At 38.4% G+C, this 23,441-nt stretch overlaps 1 protein-coding gene across 1 annotated transcript in view; it reads right to left on the bottom strand.

The window, feature by feature from the left end:
• Positions 1 to 23,441, bottom strand: part of THUMPD3 (THUMP domain 3 tRNA guanosine methyltransferase) — a 30,501-nt gene that overhangs the window by 4,896 nt on the left and 2,164 nt on the right. Inside the window, exons 3-7 of the mRNA XM_090284102.1 lie at positions 21,203 to 21,280; positions 14,110 to 14,586; positions 8,348 to 8,478; positions 5,529 to 5,598; positions 103 to 215 (exon numbers count right to left, since the gene is read on the bottom strand). Coding sequence (XP_090140228.1) covers positions 103 to 215; positions 5,529 to 5,598; positions 8,348 to 8,478; positions 14,110 to 14,586; positions 21,203 to 21,280 — 869 coding nt within the window. The remainder of the gene's footprint in view (positions 1 to 102; positions 216 to 5,528; positions 5,599 to 8,347; positions 8,479 to 14,109; positions 14,587 to 21,202; positions 21,281 to 23,441) is intronic.

Raw genomic sequence — 23,441 nt, 5'->3', positions numbered from 1 at the left:
TGTTCATTTTGGTTAAATGATGTCACAGTGCACTGTGGGTCTTAATCATAAAGTCAATATCAAAGTCTAAGAGAGATGCTACAGAAACTTTAAGAATTTTACCCTTTAATTTGGTTCTTGGTCAGTAAAGATGAGATGTTATTTGCTGTTCTATTCACAGCCAACGGATTATTATCACCAGCAATATGAAAACAATTAGACCATTCAGTAGCCCCCTAAAAGATAAGAGTATATATTGAAACAAAAGTAGCAGACTGTAGAAATATGATTAAAGAAAAAATAATTTCAATTGATTGTCAATAAACAAAACATCCAATCCAGTAGTTCAATGCTTTTCTGAAGTGGCAAGACATTATATGTTGTCAACTTCATTATTCCCCCTGCTTGAAATGCCTTCCTTTTCTTTCTCTACTTGCTGAACTCCTATTCATCTTCCAAAACTAGGTCTGTGACATGAACCCCAACTCTCCAAACTGCCTCATTTGTCCCCTCCCCAAAGCACTTTGTACATATCTCTGTCACTGCACTTTCTCTTTTAAATTATTTCTACACCTGTCTGACTCGCAATGAATCTGGGAACTCAGGTCTGGTATTTTATTCAATCTCTCATCCCACAGTATCTGGCACATAATAGGTATTACAGACCATAAATACAAACGTAGTTTGCAAAAAACAACCAAACTTGCAGCCTCTCTCTGGAGCACACCCATGCCTTCCATCCCTCAGGGCGCATCTTTACTTTTTCTCTCATAAACTCTTTAAGAGTCCCAAAAGACTTGCAACCAAGGGAGCACTGGGCCACGGCAGCTCATCCCAGACTTACCCCTTGAGCCTGTCTCCAAGGCCCACTATTCTCTGACATTTCAATGAACTAACAGCAGCCCCACTGAGGATCAATTCTTTTCTATAATGTGTCTAGAGAGCCAAAGCAGAACACAGCCTAGGTTCTCTCCTGTTGCTTCTTTTACCCTAAGTCTTCACTTCACTGTCCCCAGAGCTTTAATAACAAAGGAAAAAAAATCCTCTCAAAACAAAGGAAAAAAAGAAAAAACAACCAATCAAAATGACCAACCTATATACTTTTGTGATTATGGGACTTTACATAATCTGACATATTGGAATATTTAAGAATTTCAAAAGAAAATGTAATCTCCATTGTATATAGGATTTTGAGTAACTACCAAAACCCTGAAAGGATTTCGTAAGTTTAAGTCAAAAACATGTCAGCAGAATATAAATACCAAGCCGTTACATTGTGGAATGAGGTAACATACTACCTTAGGCCTGAACAATGTTCTATGCAAATTAACAGAATTCTGACATGAAGGACAAAGAAAGTTCTGCCTTCTGTTTAGGGATGAGTGACAAACACCTCCTCCTTTGTAAATGATAATTCACCCTCATCCAAGAACACAGTGCTTCAGTTTCTTTTGCCCAGGCACTTGAGGGTGATGTACAAGGATAATGTACAGAGGATTTGTAAGAGACCTAGAGAGGGTCATGAAAGCCTCTCAGGTGATTCTAATTCCCCAACATTCATTTTTTTTTTTTTTTTTTTTTACTGTGTGGTTGCCTCTCACTCACGCCCCCAACTGGGGACCTGACGTGCAACCTAGTAATGTGCCCTGACTGGGAATTGAACCAGCGACACTTGGCTCTCAGGCCGACCAACATTCAATTTTTTTTTTTTTTTTTTTTTTTCTGTGTGGTTGCCTCTCACTCACGCCCCCAACTGGGGACCTGACGTGCAACCTAGTAATGTGACCTGACTGGGAATCGAACCAGCAACACTTGGCTCGCAGGCCGACCAACATTCATTTTTTTCTTCAATACCTATCTAGATTTTCAATCTCTAAAATTAGAGATGGGTTTTGTAATACTTCCAAGTTTTAAGGGAAGTATGGTAAATCAAGTATATTATACTTTGGCGAACAAATCTACATATACCCCTTGTTAATTCTTTTGATAATTTCATTCACTTTGATCAAATATCAGCTTACGTTTTTCTATATTTATATCCTCATGTCTACCCTTACATGTAAATGACTCAATTGTTTTAAAAATATTTTTGAGGGGTGGTAGGGGCCTTCTCTGGACTTTTAGCTCTGTTGTATATTTTTTGACATCTAGTGACCTTCCCTGCTATTTCATTAATACATCATGGTTTAATGCTAAAGAAAAATATTCTGCTTTGTTCCCTTTGTCCCTAGAATTACTCTTGAAAATAACTGAGTTTTCTCTGTGTCAGTCTCTTTAGCCAGAGTAAATTTCTCTAATTGACATGAGCAGAAAATAGCAGTCATCTAGACTACTATGACTTCCTTCTGGGATTTATTTAATATTTAAAAAATATTTCTTTAAGGATTTTATTTATTTATTTTTAGAGAAAGGGGAAGAAGGGAGGGTGAGAGGAAGAGAAACACTGATGTGAGGGAGAAACATGGATTGGTTGCCATTCGCTTGCCCCCAACCTGGGACATGGCCCGCAACCCAGGTATGTGTCCCAACCAGGAACTGAACCAGAGACCTTTCGGTTTGCAGGATGACACCCAACCCATTGAGCCACACCAGTCAGGGCTCCTTTTGGGATTTTAACTTCCAGATGACATATGTCATTTTCTAACTGCAGTCTGGATTCTTTCTCTCTTTGTAAGTCATCTATCCAGTTTCTGCCCACTCAATCGATGGCAGTGATTTTCAACCTTTTTCATCTCATGGCACACATAAACTAATGTATAAAATTCTGTGGCACACCAAAAAATATTTATTTTTGCCAATCTGACAAAAAAATAGGTATAATTTTGATTGATTTACAAAAAATAATAATAATAGTAGTTACTTCCCCTTTTTGCTCCAAAGTGACTTTAAAAAAAACCAGGTGCCTAGCCCTGGCCAGGTAGCTCAGTTAGAGCACTTCCCTGGTACCCCAAGGCTGTGGGTTTGATCCTCGGTCAGGACACATACAAGAATCAACCAATGAATGCATAAATAAGTGGAACAACAAAGCGATGTTTCTCTCTCCCCAAAATTTAAAAACAAAACAAAAACTCAGGTGCATACCTGTATAAAAGAATTTCTGGTAGCAAGAATTAACATATAAGATGCAACCTTATTATGCAACGTGACCAGTAAGATGCAACTCTATTATATAACCCATATATTTATGGTTTAAGACAGGCATTCACACTAGATAGCTATTATGTGTCAGAGATCAGTGCCCCCGACGCATTGCATGTTTTAAAAATTCTTGTGGCACACCAGTTGAAAATAGCTGATGTATGGTATCTCCCAGTGGCTTTAAGTGTACTACATGTAAGAACTTACTATGTTTCACAAATTTAAATAATTTTACTGGGAGTGCTTTCTTCTAAATTATTTATAAAAGTATAGATAATACTGATTCAAGGAGACTCCCTGTTAAATGTTCTCCACTTAGAAAATGCGTTATCATTTCTTCCTTTGCTTTAAGCAATTTTTGAGTTCTCTCAATATCACAGTAATTTTAAAAACTACTTAACATTTGATGTAGTCACATTTATTTTTTCTTGTTTCCCTTGTCAAAGGAGGTGTATCAGATAAAATATTGCTACCAGCAATGTCCAAAATTTTACTGCCTATGTTTTCTCAGATATCTTGTGGTTTTGGGTCTAATATTTAAGTCTTTAATCAATTTTTAATTTATTCTAGTGTGTGGTGTAAGAAGGTTGTCCAGTTTCATTTTTCTGCACATATCTCTCCAATTTTCCCCAACACTATTTATTGAATAAACTAACTTTAGCCTATTGTAGTGCTTGCTTCCTGTGTCAAATATTAATTGGCTATAAAGGTGTGGGTTTATTTCTGGCCTCTCTATTCTGTTCCATTGATCTGTAAGTCTGTTTTTATGCCAGTACTATGCTGTTTCACTTACTATGGCCTTATAGTATAGTTTGATATTAGGTAGCGTGAGTCCTCAACTTTGTTCTCCTTTCTCAGGATCGCTGTTGAAATATTTATTCTAGTTCTGTGAAATACATCATTGGAATCTTGATAGGAATTGCATTGTATCTACAGATTGCTTACATCAAACTAAAAAGCTTTTGTACAGCAAAGGAAACTATCAACAAAAAGACAACCCATGTAATGGGAGAACATATTCACCAATACATCTGATAAGGAGTTAATATCCAAAATTTATAAAGAACTTATAAAACTCATCACCAAAAAATCAAACAATCCAATTAAAAAATGGCCAAAGGATCTGAATAGACACTTCTCCAAAGAGGACATGCAGGTGGCCAGTAGATACATGAAAAGATGCTCAACATCACTAATCATCAGAGAAATGCAAATTAAAAACAAAATGAGACATCAACTATCAAAATGGCTATCATCAATAAGTCAACAAACAACAAGTCCTGGCAAGGATGTGGAGAAAGGGGAACCCTTTTACACTGTTGGTGGGAATGCAGATTGTTGTATCCACTGTGGAAAGCAGTATGGAGATACCTCAGAAAATTAAAAATGGATCTGCCTGTTGACCCACCAATCCCACCTCTCAGAATATATCCGAAGAAACCCAGAACACTAATTTGAAAGAACATAAGCACCCCTATGTTCATTACAGCGTTATTTACAATTGCCAAGATATGGAAGCAGCCCAAGCATCCATCAGTAGGTGAGTGGATAAAACAACTATGGGACATTTACACAATGGAATACTACTCAGGCCTTAAAAAGGAAGAAAATTTTACCCTTTGTGACAGCATGGATGTACCTACAAAATATTATACTAAGTGAAATAAGCCAGTCAGAGAAAGACAAATAGCATATGATTTCACTCATATGTAGAATCTAATAAACAAACTGAACTAACAAGCAAAACAAAGACAGACTCATAGATACAGAGCAGGATGACAGTTATGTAGGGGATAGGTTAGGGGGTGGAGGGATGGAGCAAAAAGGAAAAAGTACTGATGGACACGGACAACAGTGTGACGATTGTGGGGGGTGGGGTGGGAGGTGTACGGGAGCTACATGGTAATGGGAAAAAATACAATAAAAAAATAAAAAATAAAAACTAATGAACATTTGGTAACCTTTTAGACTTCTTTAAAAAAAAACTATTATCCATAGGTTTCCACTTTTTATAACTATACTTACTCCAAGAACATAAGTAGATTAAGAAACATAATCACTTAAAAAAGTTGAAATGCCTTCCTCCAGTTTATGCTTATGCCTTCAATTATCCTTTCCATTCAAGTCTATCTGCCTGTCGATCATAGAAAAGGGACGCACCAGTTTGTAATTCTCAGCCTCCTCTATAATTCACCGAATAAATATAATTTACAATCTACAAGTTCTTGGCTTTTGTAATAAGTGGTTACATCCTTGACACAAAAAATTCCAGCTTTACCAGAGTAATTATTTCAAAACTCTTGGGTCCACTGACCCAATCTTGATGACTTCATTATGTCTAATGTGCCCATTAGTTCTAGGGCATTCTGGATGTAACATTTGCTTATGGAAAGCTAAAGAAAAGTTATTACCTCTATTGGTATTGCCCCTGTTCCACACATCGGATCAACTATTATATCAGTAGGTTGAGGAGCACAGAGCCTAGAGAAAAGAAAACACCTTATGTGAAGAGACTTCAACATAGCTGAGGTTTCCACGGCAATTAGTTCTGAAGCTCTAAGATCAAGGACCTGTTATATTAGCATGAAGAAACACTAATCAATATTCATTTTAAAAATCAATTTGTAATTAATGTTCACTCTATATCCTAGCAGTTAAAAAAAAAAGCATTACATATAACTAAAAGTACCCTTTTACTCAGATGGAATTTAGCTTCTAGATCTTTTAATATGCATGCATGCCTTAAGAAAACACATTTTTTAATTTTTCATATAAACTTGTATTGTTACATTAAAAACAAAACCCTCAGTCCTGGTTGGTGTGACTCAGCAAGATTGAGTGCTGGTCTGCAAATCAAAGAGTCATCGGTTCAATTCCCAGTCAGGGCACATGCCTGGGTTGCAGACCAGGTTCCCAGTTGGAGGTGTGTGAGAGGCAACCACATATTGATATTTCTCTCCCTCTCTTTCTCCCTCCCTTCCCCCTCTCTAAAAATAAATAAAAATTTTTTTTAAAAAGCAAGAAACCTCAAATGTTTCAGGTAGAACATGTATTAATATAAGTTGACTGGCAATTAGACATTCAGTATTCCTTTCCTTATGAATTTTAAAGATAATAACCTTGCTATAAAAATATTTGCTTTACTCTGAGTACTTAGTATAGTAATTCCTCGCTTAAGCAAATGACATATAATGGAACCAATTTTACCACAGGCTAACAGATATAAACAAGAGTTGAGTTCTTACAGCATCTCTGGCATCTCATCAAAGCTACAAGAAACAATGTCACTGGAGGACCTGCTGTATTTGTCAGGCATGAATTTAACTCTTTGCTTGCATCATCTCATTTAACCCTATGAGGTAGGTCACTATTATTCCCATTTTACAGATAAGCTGATGCAAAACCTGTCCACAGACATAAAACTAATAGGTGATAAGAGTCAGGATTACAGACATTACTCTTAGTGGCTTAAATGTTATCCATCTATGAAGCACCCCCTCCTCAGGTCACTAGGTTTCTTCTTTTGTCCAGATAATCTTTTCACATTCTATGAGTATTACGGTATTTACTATATGTAAGGTAACTATTTATCTCCCTCATAAGACTTGAGATTCTTGGGGATAACATTGGATTCTTTTTTGTTTTTTAAAGATTTTACTTATTTATTTTTAGAAAGAGAGGAAGGGAGGGAGAAAGAGAGAGCGAGAAACATGAATGTGTGGTTGCCTCTCACACGCTCCCAACCGGGGACCCGGCCTGCAAACCCAGGCCTGTGCCCTGACTGAGAATTGAACCAGTGACCCTTTGGTTCGCAGGCCAGCACTCAATCCACTGAGCAACACCAGCCAGAGCTACATTCTTATTGTTAATACCTGCTCAGTTCTACCTCCCTGTCCCTGTCCCTCTATAAATGGTAGCAGAATCCTTGACAACCCTGTTGGCAGTAAGCAACCGTATACTCCCTCCCAGTGCTGCCAGGGTCTGGATGAACACTTGACCAAGGTTACGTCAATCAGATTCTCTCTTCCAAGAATTGGGAATAAAGAGCTAGAAGCCCTAGGCAATATGAAGCTGGTCATTTGAAATTGGAAATGTGTAAATTTAGATGAGGAGCAGTCATTCGCACACTTGAGCAGAGCAAAGAACCCACAAACTCCCAGGAGAGACGAGAGTGACTGTCTAGGTTTAAAAGGTAGTTTTCCAAGATCTGGTTCCTACCCTTCTCAAAACATGGCTTTCAGTTTTTCTGTGGATTCCCTAAGATTTCTCATTATTTTTTCAACAAATCCCCACGAATCCCCTTCCCACACTGTCATCACTTTTTTTTTTTTTAATCTTAAACCAGCTTACTTAGGTTTCTAATAATTGCACCCAAAATAACTATTCATATCCCTAGCTCCTACATCACAATGCTTTGCAGTAGATAATCAATGTTTGTTGAATGAAAATGACAAAATTTTCCTTAATCAAATGGCCCTAGTGTTCTATTATTGCCATCAAATGGATAGGTTCTAATAGTGTTGAACTGCAACCCCATGGATGAGCTGGTAAAAAGGACTTCCAGTATATGCCAAACACTGTATATAGCAGGTATTTTGCATATGTTTCTGCATTTACGCTTCAGTAATAATCCTTTAAGTCTCTCAGCAGACCCATTTTGCACTCTAAAAAACAAACCTAGAGAAGACAACTTGTCTGAGTGGTAGAAGTACCCAATACAAAAGGGAACAGGGAAAAGGAGAAAGCAAGCTAGGTCTTGCATTTGAAAAAGTGGAAAATTCCAAGGTGGTTTCTGGGTTGCAATGATTATAAAATTTAAAAATATAAGTAAAAGCTCTCTGTGTTCATTTATACATTAGACATTTTTAAAAATTCTCTGCTTTCATCTGCTTCAATAACAGAAATGAAACAAAGTAAAATTTGCTCTATTTCCCAATATATAGTATATTCTTTCTAAACAGAAATGTGGCAACCCCATTCAAGAGGTAGATGAAAACTATCATTACCATTTTAAAATCAAGGAAACTGAGACAGTAATTAAATGATATTTTCAGGATCACAAAGAATCAACACTGGATACAAGAGAATGGAACAGATCATTATTAGCTTTTTATTCCGTTCTTTACCCACTAAATTCCAACATAGTACCTCATAAGAAATTAAAATGTTTTGAAGAGAAACTTGAAACCAAGTTACCACTTTAATCTAGATGAGAAACCCATTCTCTTACCTGAGCATACCATAGGCAAGAGTAGATCTAAGAGTTGTAGGTCCAAAATGTGTAATATTTCTTCGGTGGAGGCTCTCTTCTGTCAATGCAATGCCCACAATGATTTCATTATCATGGATGTTCAAAAGCACCTAAAATAAGATAGAATAAAATAGGTTTAGAATTATACAAATTGCACTTATTACTAGGGTTTTTAAATTTCAGTCTTTATTATTTTTTTAACTTTATTATTGAGGTATACTTTGAACACACTAGAGTACACAAATCTTAAGTATGCAGCATAGTACATTTTTACCTATATATGCACTGTAACTGCCACCCAGATAAAGATATACAATATTTCTAGCACACCAGAAAGTGCCTTTTCCCTTTCCAGTAATTATTAATCTGACCACTTCCACCATATATTAGTTTTGTCTTGTTTTTAACTTCATATAAATGAAATCATATAGTATATACTACTTTTAAATTGTAACATTTTATTCTTTATATTTCTTTCACTGTAAGTTAGCTATAATCATATTTCCCTCAGATTTTCATAATGTAAACATATTTTGAAGGTCTATGGGTTTAATATACATTTTTTAAATGTTAACTTTTATTTATACATTTGCTTTGTCATCTATTATTTTCTTAATATTTTTTAAAAATGTGACTCAATGTGAATTTTTTTGTCCTAGTTTTTCTAACACAATTAAATATAAACTATTCAAATAAAGAAAGTAGAAAAAATATGTTCTCCAGTCTTCTAAGATTTCCTCAAAATGACCTGGTAACAGCAGGTGCCACTTACCTAGCTATATGCAAAACAGCGAGTTCCACACACCTTACATTCATTACCTCATTTAATATTCACACCATCGGAGCTAGGTATTATTATATTAACCTTTTATAGATGAGGAAAATCGAGGCACAAAGATATCTGCTTACTTGCCCAGAGTCATAGTCTCTTAAATTAGATCTGAACCCAGGTAGTATGGCTCCAGTATCTTGAGTCCCCTTAACTTTTGGAAAATAACTGTTCTATTCATTTTCATAACAGCTGTTATGAGAAAAAAGGAATGGGGAATTGGTCCTCTGATTGGATATGCAATAAAAGAAAAACTTACAGAGAAAATATGTGACTTGCCCCAGATTCAAGTGTCCGAAAAGCAATAGAAAATGACTTCTTGGACTTCCGGCCAAGATGGAGGCTTAGACGGACACGCTAGGTCTCCCTCTACAACTAGAGAGGAATACAACTACTTCAAAACAAAGGATAACTAGAAATTCCAGAAAATAAAACTACACGGAAGCCCAACATATGAAGTTATAAACCAGCGGCGCCCTTTGGGCAGGTAAGAGCGAAAGGGGGCGGCGCTGTTTGCGGTCGCACCTGGGACAGCGGCAGGGAGAACAATCCCGGCTGCAGTCGAACCCCCGGCAGCTCGCGACCCCAACGCTGGGGAAAGCAGCCACCACATCGCCTTGAACAGTGAGGCCCAGGGGGGCGGGAGGACGGATCCCGGTCTCCTAGCTGAATAACTGTGTGAATCCATCTTGGACCCCCGCCCCCAAAGAAAGCGCCACAGGGCTGCGAAATAGGTCGTGGACAGGCGCCGGTCGCTGGATTGTGACGCCAAACGGTGCCGGCTGCTGGGTCATTACGAGTACACAGGCACTGCCCCCTACAGCCGGCCCAAGAAAACAAAACGCATCTGTCAAAATGAGGCAGACAACTATAGAAATCCCGGTGGCACAGCTCACCAGGCAACAAATGGAGAACTTGACAGATGAACAGATAAGAAACCTGTCAGATGATCAGTTCTGGGCCATTGTTATCAGGTGGCTTACAGAATTCACAAAAGATTTGGAAAAAGATGAGAAAGAAGCGAAAAACACTCATAACGAAAGGAACAAAACCACATACGAGACAGATGGTGAGGAAATAAAATCCAGAGTTCATTTCAACAAACTGGAATATGGAAAAGGAACAAGCAGTCAACCAATGCAGCGAGAGGAAATGGGAAGCAATGATGAGAGGATCAGAAACCTCTGGGACAGCTATAAAAGGCCCAACATAAGAATCATTGGTTTGCCAGAGAGCGAGGAAGATGAACTAGAACTTGAAAAATTGAGTGAAAATATAATAAAGGAGAACTTCCCAGACTTGGGGAGGGAAATGGACTTGCAGGTCCAGGGGGCACAGAGAGTTCCAAAGAAGCTGGACCCAGGGAGAGCCACTCCAAGACACATTATACTCAAAATGTCGAGGATTAAAGATAAGGAGAGAATCTTAAAAGCAGCAAGAGAGAAGAAAAGAATTATGTACAAAGGGGTCCCAATTAGACTATCAGCTGACTTCTCAAGGGAGACCCTGCAGGCAAGGAGGGACTGGCAAGAAATATTCAAAGTAATGAAAATCCAAAACCTACAACCACGAATACTCTATCCAGCGAAATTGTCATTCAGAATAGAAGGGCAGAGAAAGTGTTTCCAGGACAAAATAAAACTGAAAGAGTTCGTTAGATCCAAACCACTGTTGTATGAGATGTTAAAGGGACTGGTTTAGAAAAAGGAGGATCAAGACAATGAAATCTAAAATGAAAACTGCATCACAAGAAACAACAAAAGCTAGGGAATTGAAACAAAGGCAAACTAAACAGGCAACGAGACTGGAAAGAGAGCTATGGGTATGGGGAACATGTTGGGGGGAGGTCAACGGGGAGGGGGAATGGGGAGAGGGAGGGAGATGATATAGGCATTAAGGATCATGGTAGGAGGGAATGGAATAGACAGCGAGAGGTTGAGAAGAACTGTATGCACAACTAATGGACATGATCTAAAAGGGGGGGACAACTAGAGGGAGGGGGGCCACCGGGTGGAGGGGAGCAGAGGGAAGGGAAATTGACACAAATGTAATATTATAATCAATAAAACACATTAAAAAAAAAAAGAAAACATAGACAGTAACATTTCTAAAAAAAAAAAAAAAAAAAAAGAAAATGACTTCTTAGTAAAAACATCAGCTGCTAGGGGCCTTTTAAGCTGTCAGAGATTTAAAGAGAACTTAGTAGGGTCCACATGTGAATTACCCATGTAGTAGACAGCTGATACTAAGGATGCTAAAATGATGTATCTGGGTTTAAGAATCTAGTAGAATTTAAGAAAGAGGAGAGCTGGCTCTAAGATGAGTATTAGCAATGATGTTTTGAATTCAGGAGGTTGAGGTTTGTTTTAAAAATGTACTCTGAGGAACATCTGAGATCTTGCTCCCAGGCATATGCTGTCAGTTTGGCTCAAATGAATTTATAAAACCTCTCTCTCTCTTAAAAAAAAAAAAAAAGGACTCTACGTTTTTTAGTACCAAACCTCTACAACCAAGACACACAAAAACAAAATAGACTTCCGGCCAAGATGGAGGCATAAGTTGACACACTTTGCCTCCCTGCACAACCATAAGAAGGATCACACCTAATCTCAAAAGAAAAACAACCAGAACTGCCAGAAAATTGGAACTACATGCAAGTCTGACAACCAAGGATTTAAAGAACTATTCATCCAGATGGGTAGGAGGAGCAGTGATGGGGAGCTGGGGTAATAAGGTGGCGGAGGCAAGGTGGTGGCTGGCAGAATGGGTGGCCCCACACTCATGTGTGACAGATAAAAGCTGGGAGCAACATCTGGGGAGTATCCCAGCCCCGGGCCAGACCGTGCAGTCCAGGGTTCCAGTGCCAGGAAAATAAAGCCTCATAGCTTCTAGCTGTGAAAACCAGTGGGGGTTGGGGTGGCGGAAGAAACTGCCCATCTCTCAGGTGAGTCCATTTAGAGGGCTTCCATGGTCCTAGAACGTAGGCAAACCCTCCCACTCTGGGAACCACCATCAGGGCAACAACTAGAGGGGCACTAGTCGCATACAGGAAGTAGGTGAAGTGACAGGAAAAGGGGCGAGTGCTGAGCAAGCAGCATAGTTCCCTCTCTGACCCCTCCACCACATAAAGCACCACAACGTGGGAAATTGGTTGCTCCACACTGACACACACCTAAGGCTCTGCCTCTTACAACGTAACAGGTGCACCAGGACAGGGAATCAAAAGCAGCTCTACCAAGTACACAGAGATAATCACAGGAGGCTGCCAAATTAAGGAGACAAAGAAATATGGCCCAAATGAAAGAGTAGATCAAAACTCCAGAAAAGAACTAAACAAAATGGAGATAGCCAACATATCAAATGTGGAGTTCCAAATGGTGATAAGCATGCTCAGAGACCTAACTGAGTACAGCAAATGCATAAGGGAGGGTATGAAGGCTACACTAAGTGAAAGAAAAATCCACAGGGAACTGATAGTGAAGGGAAGGAAGCCGGGGTTCAAATTAATGAACTGGAACATAAGAAAGACGTAAACAGTCAACCAGGTCAGAATGAAAACACAAGAATTCAAACAAACAAATAAACAAACAGGGAGAGAATAAGTTAACTCTGGGACATCTCCAAAAGTGCCAACATCCGAATCATAGGGATGCCAGAAGGAGAAAAGGAAGAGCAAGAAACTGAAAACTTATTTGAAAAAAATAATGAAAGAAAACTTTCCTAATTTGGTGAAGGAAATAGACATACAAGTCCAGGAAGCACAGAGTCCCAAACAAGTTGAAGTGAAGAGGACCACATCAAGACACTTCATAATTAAAATGCCAAAAGTTAAAGACAAAGAGAATTTTAAAAGCAACAAGAGAAAAGCAGAGTTACCTACAAAGGAGTTCCCATAAGACAATCAGCTGATTTTTCAAAAGAAACTTTGCAGGCAAGAAGGGACTGGCAAGAAGTATTCAAAGTGTTGAAAAGCAAGGACCTACAACCAAGATTACTCTATTCAGCAAAGCTATCATTTAGAATGGAAGGGCAGATAAAGCGCTTCTCAGACAAGGTAAAGCTGAAGGAGTTCATCATTACTAAGGCCTTATATAAAATGTTAAAGGGACTTATTTAAGAAAAAGATCAGAACTATGAACATTAAAATGACAACAGACTCACAACTATTAAAAAATGAATCTAAAAAACAAAAACAAACTAAGCAAACAACTAGAACAGGAACAGAATCATAGAAATGGAGATCGTATGGAAGGTTATGAGTGGAAGCGCAAGAGTGGGGAGAAGGTACAGGGATTAATAAATATAATTAGTAGGTAAAAAATAGACAGGCAGATTATAAGAATAGTAAAGGAAATGGAGAAGCCAAAGAATTTATATGCACGACCCATGGACATGAACTAAGTGGGGTATTGCTGGAGGGAAGGAGGGTACTGGAAGGAAGAGGACAAAGAGGGAAAAAATACTGGAACAATCAATAAAATAGACTTAAAAAACAAAAGGAAAAAAGAGAAAAAAACAAAATAATTGTTTTTAGTCTGGTTGAATTTTATAATCTGGAAGTCCATGTAATGTAAAAAGTACTAAATTAGAAATGAGAAAACTCAAGTCTTAATAGTTCCCATCTACTTAACACTTCATTGCATCATATACTTAAAATGTATTATCTGATTTAACCTTCAGGACAGTTAAGAAATATATATTACTACTGGCTCTAGTTGAAACACAGGTTCAGAGAGAATATCTTGTCCAAAGTTACACAGTACAGAATTAAAATTTGGATCTAGATCTGTCTTCATAGCCCATGCTCTTGTTAACCTCAGTCTAATTATCCATAAGATTGGGTTAGTCTAAAAATTCTACAGATCTGTAATGACGGCCTTCTTGAATCATCATAATCAGAGCCTGTACCTACCTCCACATCAAAGTTGGTCATGTCAGCCTTCCATTTAAAATAATCTTGAACAGCACCCCCAAAATCTCTTGCAGCTTCATTTGAGGAAAAGCAATGTTTCTCTCCTGCCCTGTTGCATGTGACTCTAAACTTGAGCACTTCAAGATTAGTTTCTTCTTTTGAGATCTCATCAGTCTCATCTTTGCAAGATGCCAAATCGTCACCTACTAATGTTGATATCTCTTCATTGATGGCTGGCTTTTCATAGTAGTCTAAAATATGTGAATCTAAAGCATTGCTGGTGAATTCTTTTTTAACATCTTTCTCATCTCTTTTGTCTCCTCGTCCATTATCAAACTTCTCTTTATTTGAATTCTGATTTATCTTTTTGCGTTTTGTTTTTTTCTTCTTGAAACTGGAGTTAATTTTCCACACTTTTAAAGGGTCTGACCATGAAAGCTTCCCAGCCAATTCTTCGAAATCCTTTAGGACTTCTTCCTATAAGAGACAGAGAATGAAATCCATTCGTTTCTCACCACATTAATTAAACAAATAAAGTCCTACTTTGTTTACAGATGGCATAAATCATTATTTGGGAATGGTAGGGGTGCAAAACAAGAGTCCATAAAATATCACCTATAATTGAGGAAATTAAAATCTCATTCAAAATTAAGGTATATACAAATTAAACCATTAAAGAATAATACAAGATAAACTTCCGGCCAAGATGGAGGCGTAGACGGACACGCTGCGTCTCCCTTCACAACTAAGAAGGAATACAACTACCTCAAAACTAGAAACAACCAGAAGTTCCAGAAAATCAAACTGCACGAAGTCCAGCAAACAAAGATATAAAGAAGAAATACTCATCCAGACAGGTAGGAGGGGCAGAGCCGGGCGGAGAGGACTTGGTGCGGTGGCGGCAGCACTGGTGGCAGCGGCAGGCCGGCAGAAAGCGCAGACACGTTTTAAAATCAGGACGGACATCTGGGGAGCGTTCCCAGCTTCTCACCAGACCTCACAGTCCACGGTCCCAGAACTGGGAAAATCAAGCCTCATTGCTTCTGACTGTGCAGACCAGTGAGGGTTGGGGTGGAGGCAGAAACTACCAGCATCTCAGCAGAGTCCACTTGTTTAAAGGGCCCCCACAGTCCTAGAATGTCCACAGACCCACCCACTCTGCAAATGACGGCCAAGGCAGCAGCTAGAGGGGTGCTAGTCTGGTGCGAAGTGGGAGTGGTGCCTGGACAAGGGGTGAGTGCTGGGCAGGCGGCATTGCTCCCCCTTGGACCCCTCCACCACACACAGCACCACAACATGGTGAAACAGGTGGCCCTGTACTGACGAATCCCTATGGCTCCGCCTCTTACAACGTTAACACGAGCGACAGCTCTACCTGGGACGTGGAGGCAAACAAATACAGGAGCCTGTCAGAATGAGGAGACAGAGAAGTATGGCCCAAAAGGGGAAACGGATCAAGGTCCCAGTGGGAGAACTAAGCAATGAGGTGATAGCCAACCTAACAGATGCAGAATTCAAAACACTGTTGATAAAGATGCTCCCAGGCTTGACAGATATGCTTGAGTACGTAAAACACATAAGAGAAGAAGTCAAGACTATGCTAAGTGAAACGAAGGAAAATCCACACAAAACCAATGGTGAAGGGAAGGAAACCGGGGTTCAAATCAATGATTTGGAACGTAAGGAAGAAAAAAACAGTCAACTAGTGCAGAATGAGGAAGCAATAAGTGAAAAAAATGAGGAAAACTCCCCAAATTTTGTGAAGGAGATGGACATACAGGTCTGGCAAGTACGGAGGATCCCAAGCAAGCTGGACCCAGAGGGGACCACACCAGGACGCATCATGATTGAGATGCCAAAGGTGAAAGATAAAGACAGAGTCCTGGGGGCAGCAAGAGAGAGGCGGAGAGCTGCCTACAGGTGGATGCCTATAGGACTACCAGCTAACTTCTCAGAGGACACTTTGCAGGCAGGAAGGGACTGGCAAGCAGTATTCAATGTGATGAAAGGCAACCGGCAACCAAGATTACTTTATCCAGCAAAGCTATCATTTGGAATGGAAGGGCAGATGAAGTGCTTCCCAGACAAGGTGAAGCTAAAGGAGTTCATCATCACCAAGCCATTATTATATGAAATGTCAAAGGGACTTACTTAAGAAAAAGAAGATCAAAACTATGAACACTAAAATGACAACAAACTGACAACGATCAAAAACTGAATCTAAAAAATAAAAACAAAATCCAACTAAGCAAACCAGAATAGGAACAGAATCATAGGTAGGGGGGTCATTTGGAGAGTTATCACCTGGGAGGGGGGAGGGGGAAAAAAGCGGAAATGGTACAGGGACTAAGAAGCATAATTGGTTGGTACGAAATAGACAGGGGGATGTTAAGAATATAGAAAGGATGAAGCCAAAGAACTTACATGCACGACCCATGGACTTGAACTAAGGGGGGTGGGATTGCTGGAGGGAAGGGGATTACTGGGCAGAGGGGAGCAAAGGGGAAGAAAATTGGATTGTAACAACATAATCAAGAAAATATACTTTAAAAAATAATAATACAAGATAGAATGACACCTTGGAGGTTTCCCTCAAGATTAAAATGTAAATAAAAAATTACAAACAGTGGTTACCTTTAGAAAGGAGAAGTCAGTGGATGAAAGACAGGGAGAGAGGGCAACCTGTCTCTTACTGACTGACTACCTTTTAAATTTTATGCTGTGTGTACCTATTAACTATTTTTTAAAGTAATATTTTTTTAAAAGAAACACGTTAACAGTTAAAAATACATCTATCTCATTTCTAAATAGTATCAGTCTTCTTTTTCAAAAATAAATCTGATCATGCCCCCTCCCTTGCTTAGAGCCCCTCAAAAGCTTCCCATAGAACATAAAAAAAGTGTAAATTCCTTAAAAAGCCCAACATAATCTGACTCCTGCCTACGTCTTATACATCACTCCAGGATCATTCTCTCCCTCACTGCCTGTGCTTGGAAGATGTTTCGTTCACATGGTCTCTTTGCACTGCTAGCTCCCTTCTCATTATTTAATAGCAATTTAAAAGGCATATCCTTTGAGAGACCTGCTCTACTTAAGTAGTCCTCTCAAGTCATTCTCTTCCCATTTTATTTTCTTTACAGAGCTTAGCATTATCTAAAGTTACTAGGTTTATGCATTGGTCATTAATAAGGCTTCCCCCAGACAGTTAGTGGGAAGGATCTTACCTGTCTTGACCATTGCTATAAGCCACACACTTAGAAAAGTACCTGGCACACAAAAGGTACTCAATATTAACAGCTGTTGGATAATGTGATTAAATGTTAAAATGTGTGGTACTTAGCTATGCTGTCCAATTCTGCAGCCATTAGTCACATGTAGCTATTGATATTTAAATGATTTAAAATTAAAAACTCATTTTATCAGTCACATTAGCCACATTTCACACACTGGTAGCCAGAGGTTACCATGTTGGACAGTGTAGACACAAAACTTTCCATTAGAAAGCTTTACTGCAGAGTGCTGGTGGACAGTATTTGTTACTGAAGATCAAAGCAAAACAAAATCAGTGCTGGCTGATGAAAATGAGACTTGAAACCTGATAAAATAATGGTAAATTTGGGGTTTGGCAAATCCAGTTCTATTTACAAATAATCTTCCTAAAAAAGGCATCTAGGGTTAACATGGTGGAACAACACTGGTATAGCCCTTTTCTTTCTTCAGAAACCATTCTAAAAGAAAAAACAATAGAAATACCGACTCTATCATAATAGAATCTACATGAGATCTATAACCTTGAACCATAACATGAGAACTCTAATATAAGAATTCCCGAGTGCAGTGAGTGTCAAACAGGTGCAGGAAGACAGAGAGGAAGAATGCCTATTGATCTCGGATAAAGAATAGAGCAGTCTGCAATGTATAACAGTAGCGAATAAACTCTTCTTTGGAAACAACAGGGAAGAAGTGTGTACTGGACTTCGTTTGTTCCAAGAAGAAGGAGGGGAGAGAAAGGGAGACTGAACAAGGAATCTCACCAATAAGTTCTATTTGCTGGAAGCAGTCCATTGGTGAGGTAGAATTGGGGAGAATATTCTACATAGTAAATAAGCCTGAAGCTGCTGATCTCTTCACATTGGTAAGAAGTAATGGTTAAAAGAACTCACTTAATGGTATAGAAATTATATCTCAGTAAAGCTATTTTTAAAAAAGAAGGAAGAAGAGAAGAACTCATTCACCCAAAGCCCTTTGTCAGAAGGAACTTCACAGTGAACCAAAGGGATTTTTGCTGGCCTGGAATAGTTCCTGACTTCTCTCAGAAGAACCTCATTTAAACAGCAGGTCCAAGAGGAACTCCCTTATTCAAAGATGAGCAATTATCAAAAGTTACCAGCACAAGATTTATAGAAACATAAAAGATGAAAAAGGAGGAAAGGAACAGAAAAACAAATAGACACACACCCCCCAAAAAAAACAAACCCCCAAAACTGACCAGAAAGACAATGCCGAAGAGCAGTTGAAAGCTATGATCAAACACACTGACATGGCATCAAAAATGTCATGAGGGTAGACCTTTGTAAAAATAAGAGCTCAAGGCAGAGATAGAAAAGCAGAAATAAGATGAGGTGAACCATCAGAAGAAGAAACAGGAGTTTGTATGCTCAAAGAAAAATAAGTCACAGATGCTAGCCTTTAAAAAACACTATAAATTCATGATATCATCTGAGTAATTAAAAATACCCATTAAAATGCTTAAAGTAATAGGCTTTTAATAAGACAAGGGAAATTGTAATACTACAAAGAATAAAATTGATGATCAACAGGATAAATGCTAGAAGCAAATGTTTAAAAGCAAGGTTTTACTGGGGCATGCTGCAATTTAAGTCCACAAAGTGAAGGGCTTAACAATTTTTCATGTTCACACAGAAAAGTTGCCCATGCACAGATTTGAAAATCTACCTTAATACTTAATGCTCTTCTTTTGGGACTTGACCAGCAACTTCTTTTGTAGGTACTCATAAAGCAACCCTAAAAAGCTGGCTCACATAGAACCATTCCACAATATCAAATTCACCTCCAATTAGAGATAAAAAATGCCAATATAATACAAATTTTAAGATGGAAAAAATGCAAAAACTGAAGAGAATATTAATAATGCCCTAGGGGGTTAGAGGCAAGAATTTAAATTTTAAAAGATTTTTACATATTGAATTTAGAGAAAGGGAGGGAGGGAGGGTGGAAGGGGGAGATCTCGAGACGGACGGCTGCCAACGAGATATATATATATATATATATATATATATATATATATATATATATATATATACACACACACACACACACACACACACACACACATATGAGTAGTGGGAGAGAGAGGGAGAGAGAGAGAGAGAGACTGATTTTTGCTCTTCCACTTATTTATGCACTCACTGGTTGCTTCTTGTAGGGGTCCTGACTGGGGATCAAACCCACAACCTTGGTGTATCAGGATGCTGCTCTAACCAATAGAGCTACCAGCCAGGGCTAAGAATTTCAAAACTCAAACAAACACTTAAAAGTTTTGTTTTTTTAAAATTATTTGTTTATTTTTTATTTTTAGAGAGAGGGGAAAGGAGAAAGAGAGGGAGAGAAACATCCCTGTGTGGTTGCCTCTCACTTGTGCCCCCAACTGGGGACCTGACTTGCAACCTAGTGATGTGCCCTGACTGGGAATCGAACCAGAGACACTTGGCTCGCAGGCTGATGCTCAATCCACTGAGCCACAGCAGCCAAGTAAAAGTTTTTAAAATGTTAACATTTATTCATGGCTATTAAATTTTTGAAATACTTAGCAGCAAAAATTTTTAGTAGCCTATTATTTACTAGTTCCACAGATATAATTTCAGTTAGCAATGACTAACAGAAATCTAAAGGGTTATACTAGTGTTGAAAGCTACATTTGGGGTTATTAAAATTTTAATCTATTTTCAGTCTGTATTCTTTTAGGTCTGGTTTTATTTTTTCTCTAGGCTGTGGGTTCATACCACTTTGATTGGTTTTTGAATGTTTTGAAAATCAACCTTTTGCCAATAAATAAAAAAATTAGAGAATTAAGCAGCGTATCAGTTTCTTAAAACAGGTTATTTCTCATATAGGCAATAAAACTAACAGAAAAAGGTTTCAAGCACTTGATTCTGAAAATCTGACCAAAAAGCAATGTAGAAAAATACTAAAAGCCTTACTGAGATCTATTTTCAACCTTCAGCGTAGGCAGCATTCTCAATATTTAAGAATCAGATGCTAAATACAATTTGGAGACAAAGCTGTTGTCCTAATAACTGAAGGAATATCTAGATATTACTTTGACTTTATTTAAAAAAATGAAGTTAGAGGAAAATATCAGGCAAAAGCAGAATGGTGAGGGAAAGTGTTATTTGCAGATGATATAAACTGTCACTTGCTCTTTGGTTTGCAGTCCGGAAGCAATTCTATTTTGAAATCATATATATCAGCAAAGCTAATCTGAGGTATATATCTTTTGTTAGAAAGTCCAACAGTTTGTTTTCTTATAAATTTTGATGTTTTCAGTACTGACTTTTAAATTTTATTACTCTTTCATCTTTTTAAAAAATAAGGTATAATTAATGTAACATTTTAGTTTCAGGTGTACAATATAGTGATTCAATATTTGTATACATTGTGAAATGATCACTACGTTATATCTAGTTAACATCTGCTACCAGGTTCTCATCTTCATGTGATGAGAACTTTTAAGATCTACTCTCTTAGCAACTTGCAAATATGTTCCAGTTGCCATGCTTTACATTGCATCCCCATGACTTACTTATTTTTATACCTGGAAGTTTGTACTTTTTGACCCCCTCTACCCATTTTGCCCACTCTCTACTCCATCCCCTGAAATACTGATTTTTAAAAACAGCTTTTGGGATGGATCGTCAACAAATTTCTGGATTTTATTGTAAAAGTCTCCCAGTATTCTATAATGTAAAAAGAGTAGCAATACTAAATGATAGATAGAATGTGAAAAGTAGAAATAATCTCTTTGGGGATGATGGCTGAAAATCAGCTACTATGTTTGGTTGGGATAGCTTACCTTTGTTTCTTTGAACTGGTAATCTTTAATCTCCTGAACAACCACAAATAAATTATCAACTGATCTTAGACAGTGAACCTGGTAAGGGAAAAAAATATTAGGAACAGATTTCTGAGAAAGCGTTTGAATCACACAAACTATTGACATTTAAATATAAAAATTAGATAGAAGAGGTAAAAAAATACTTTTTAAAATCCTCACCTGAGGATATGCTTATTGATTTTAGAAGGAAAAGAGAGAAACACTAATTGATTGCCTCCTGTATGTGCCTTGTTTCAAACTCACAACCTAGGTATTTGTCCTGATTCCAACCGAGCCACCTGGCCAGGTCTAGGCACAAAGACATGGCCCGGGCCGGTGTGGCTCAGTTGCTTGACATGTCATCTCACAACCAAAAGGTTGCCAGTTCAATTCCCCGTCAGGGCACATACTCAATTTGAGGGCTTAATCCCCTGTTGGGGCTGATCTGTGTTTCTCTCTCACATTGATGTTTCTCTCTCTCTCTCTCTCCCCCTTCCCTCTCTCAAATGAGAATAAACCTTTCAAAAATAGAAAAATAAAAACAAAGGAGCCAATATGGTAGTCCCCCCCCACTTTTTTAATTCTTACCTGAGGATATACTTTTATTGATTTAAAAAAAATAAAGTTTTTATTTATTTATTTTTAGAGGGGAAGGGAGGAAAACATCTATGTGCAAGAGAAACATCAATTGGTTGCCTCTCGTATGCCTCCAACCGGGGACCTGGCCACAACCCAGAAATGTGCCCTGGTCAAAAATTGAACTGGCGACCTTTCAGTTCACAGGCTGACACTCAATCCACTGAGCCACACCAGCCAGAGCACTTTTATTGATTTTTTTTTAGAGAGAGAGAGAAAAAAAAAACAGAGAAACACTGATGAGAAAGAGAAACACAGATAGGTTCCCTCCTGAATGCACCCCAATCCAGAATTGAACCTGCCACCCAGGTATGTGTCCTGACTGGAAATCAAACCCACATCCTTTTGGTGTGGGGGACGAAGGTCCAACTAACTGAACCACCTGCCTAGGTAGTCCCTTCTTATCTGTGGTTTTAGTTACACATGGTCAACTACTGTCCAAACATGTTACATGGAAAAAATAAAGAATTCTTAAGTTTTAAACTACATGTTATTCTGAGTATCTAAGTAGCTTGATGAAATCTTGTGCCATCCCACCCAGGACAATGAGTCACCCCCTTGCCTAGTATATCCACACTGTATCTGCTACCCACCCATTAGTCACTTAGTAGCCATGTCATGGTATCACAGTGCTTATATTCAAATAACCATTATTTTACTTAAGATTGGCCCTGTAGTGCAAGTGGTAATGCTGGCAATTTGGATATGCCAAAGAGAAGCTGTAAAGTGCTTCCTTTAAGTGAAAAAGCAAAAGTTGATGATTTAATAAGAAAAAAACTGTACACTGAGGTTGCTAAGATATATGGCAAAAATCAGTTTTCGTCCTGACCCCTGTGGCCAAGCTGGTTGGGCATTCTCTCATGAAGTGAACGGTCTCTGGTTCTATTCCTGGTCAGGGCACATGCCTGGGTTGCAGTTTTAGTCCCTGGTCAGAGTGTGTTCAAGAAACAATGGATCAATGTTTCTCTCTCATGTTGATGTTTCTCTCCCTCTCTTTCTCCCTCTTTTCCTCTCTCTCTAAAAATAAATAAAATCTTAAAAAAAAAAAAATCTCCTACCATGAAATTGTCTAATTCATAAATTAAACTTTATCATAGGTATGTATGTATAGAAAAACCCCCAGTATATATAGGGTTCAGTACTACCTGCAGTTTCAGGCATCAACTGGGGGTCTTGGAACATATCTCCATGGATGGGGGGGGGTCTACTGTACCTAAAATTTATATTTAACATTTCCCCCCATATCCTCACTTTCCCATCTTTTTGGTTATCTGTTCAGTTTCTATTCCTCTAGATAAAAGGAAGGACAAGTGGAAAGACAGAAGTTTATGTAGGTAACAGGTTTGGGGGAGAAAGGAAAGACAAGTAAGGCTTTATCATGTTTCCCTCTTGGCTCTTTGGGGTACACTGTATAGTGCAGTAGTTAAGAACACAGTGTTTGAGCTCCAGCTCTATGATTACTAGCTGAGCAATCCTGGGCAGATCACTTATTACTAAGCTTAATGATTAATAAGAATAACAATGCCTATCTTCACAAAGCTACTAAAGTTATTTACTAAAATACTGGATGGAAAATACTTGC

The sequence above is a fragment of the Furipterus horrens genome, unplaced genomic scaffold, assembly GCF_987537825.1.
Source record: "Furipterus horrens unplaced genomic scaffold, mFurHor1.1.pri manual_scaffold_7, whole genome shotgun sequence".
Classification (NCBI taxonomy): domain Eukaryota; kingdom Metazoa; phylum Chordata; class Mammalia; order Chiroptera; family Furipteridae; genus Furipterus; species Furipterus horrens.
Note: the sequence above shows the minus strand (reverse complement) of the source record. Positions and strands in the feature narration are given on the sequence as shown.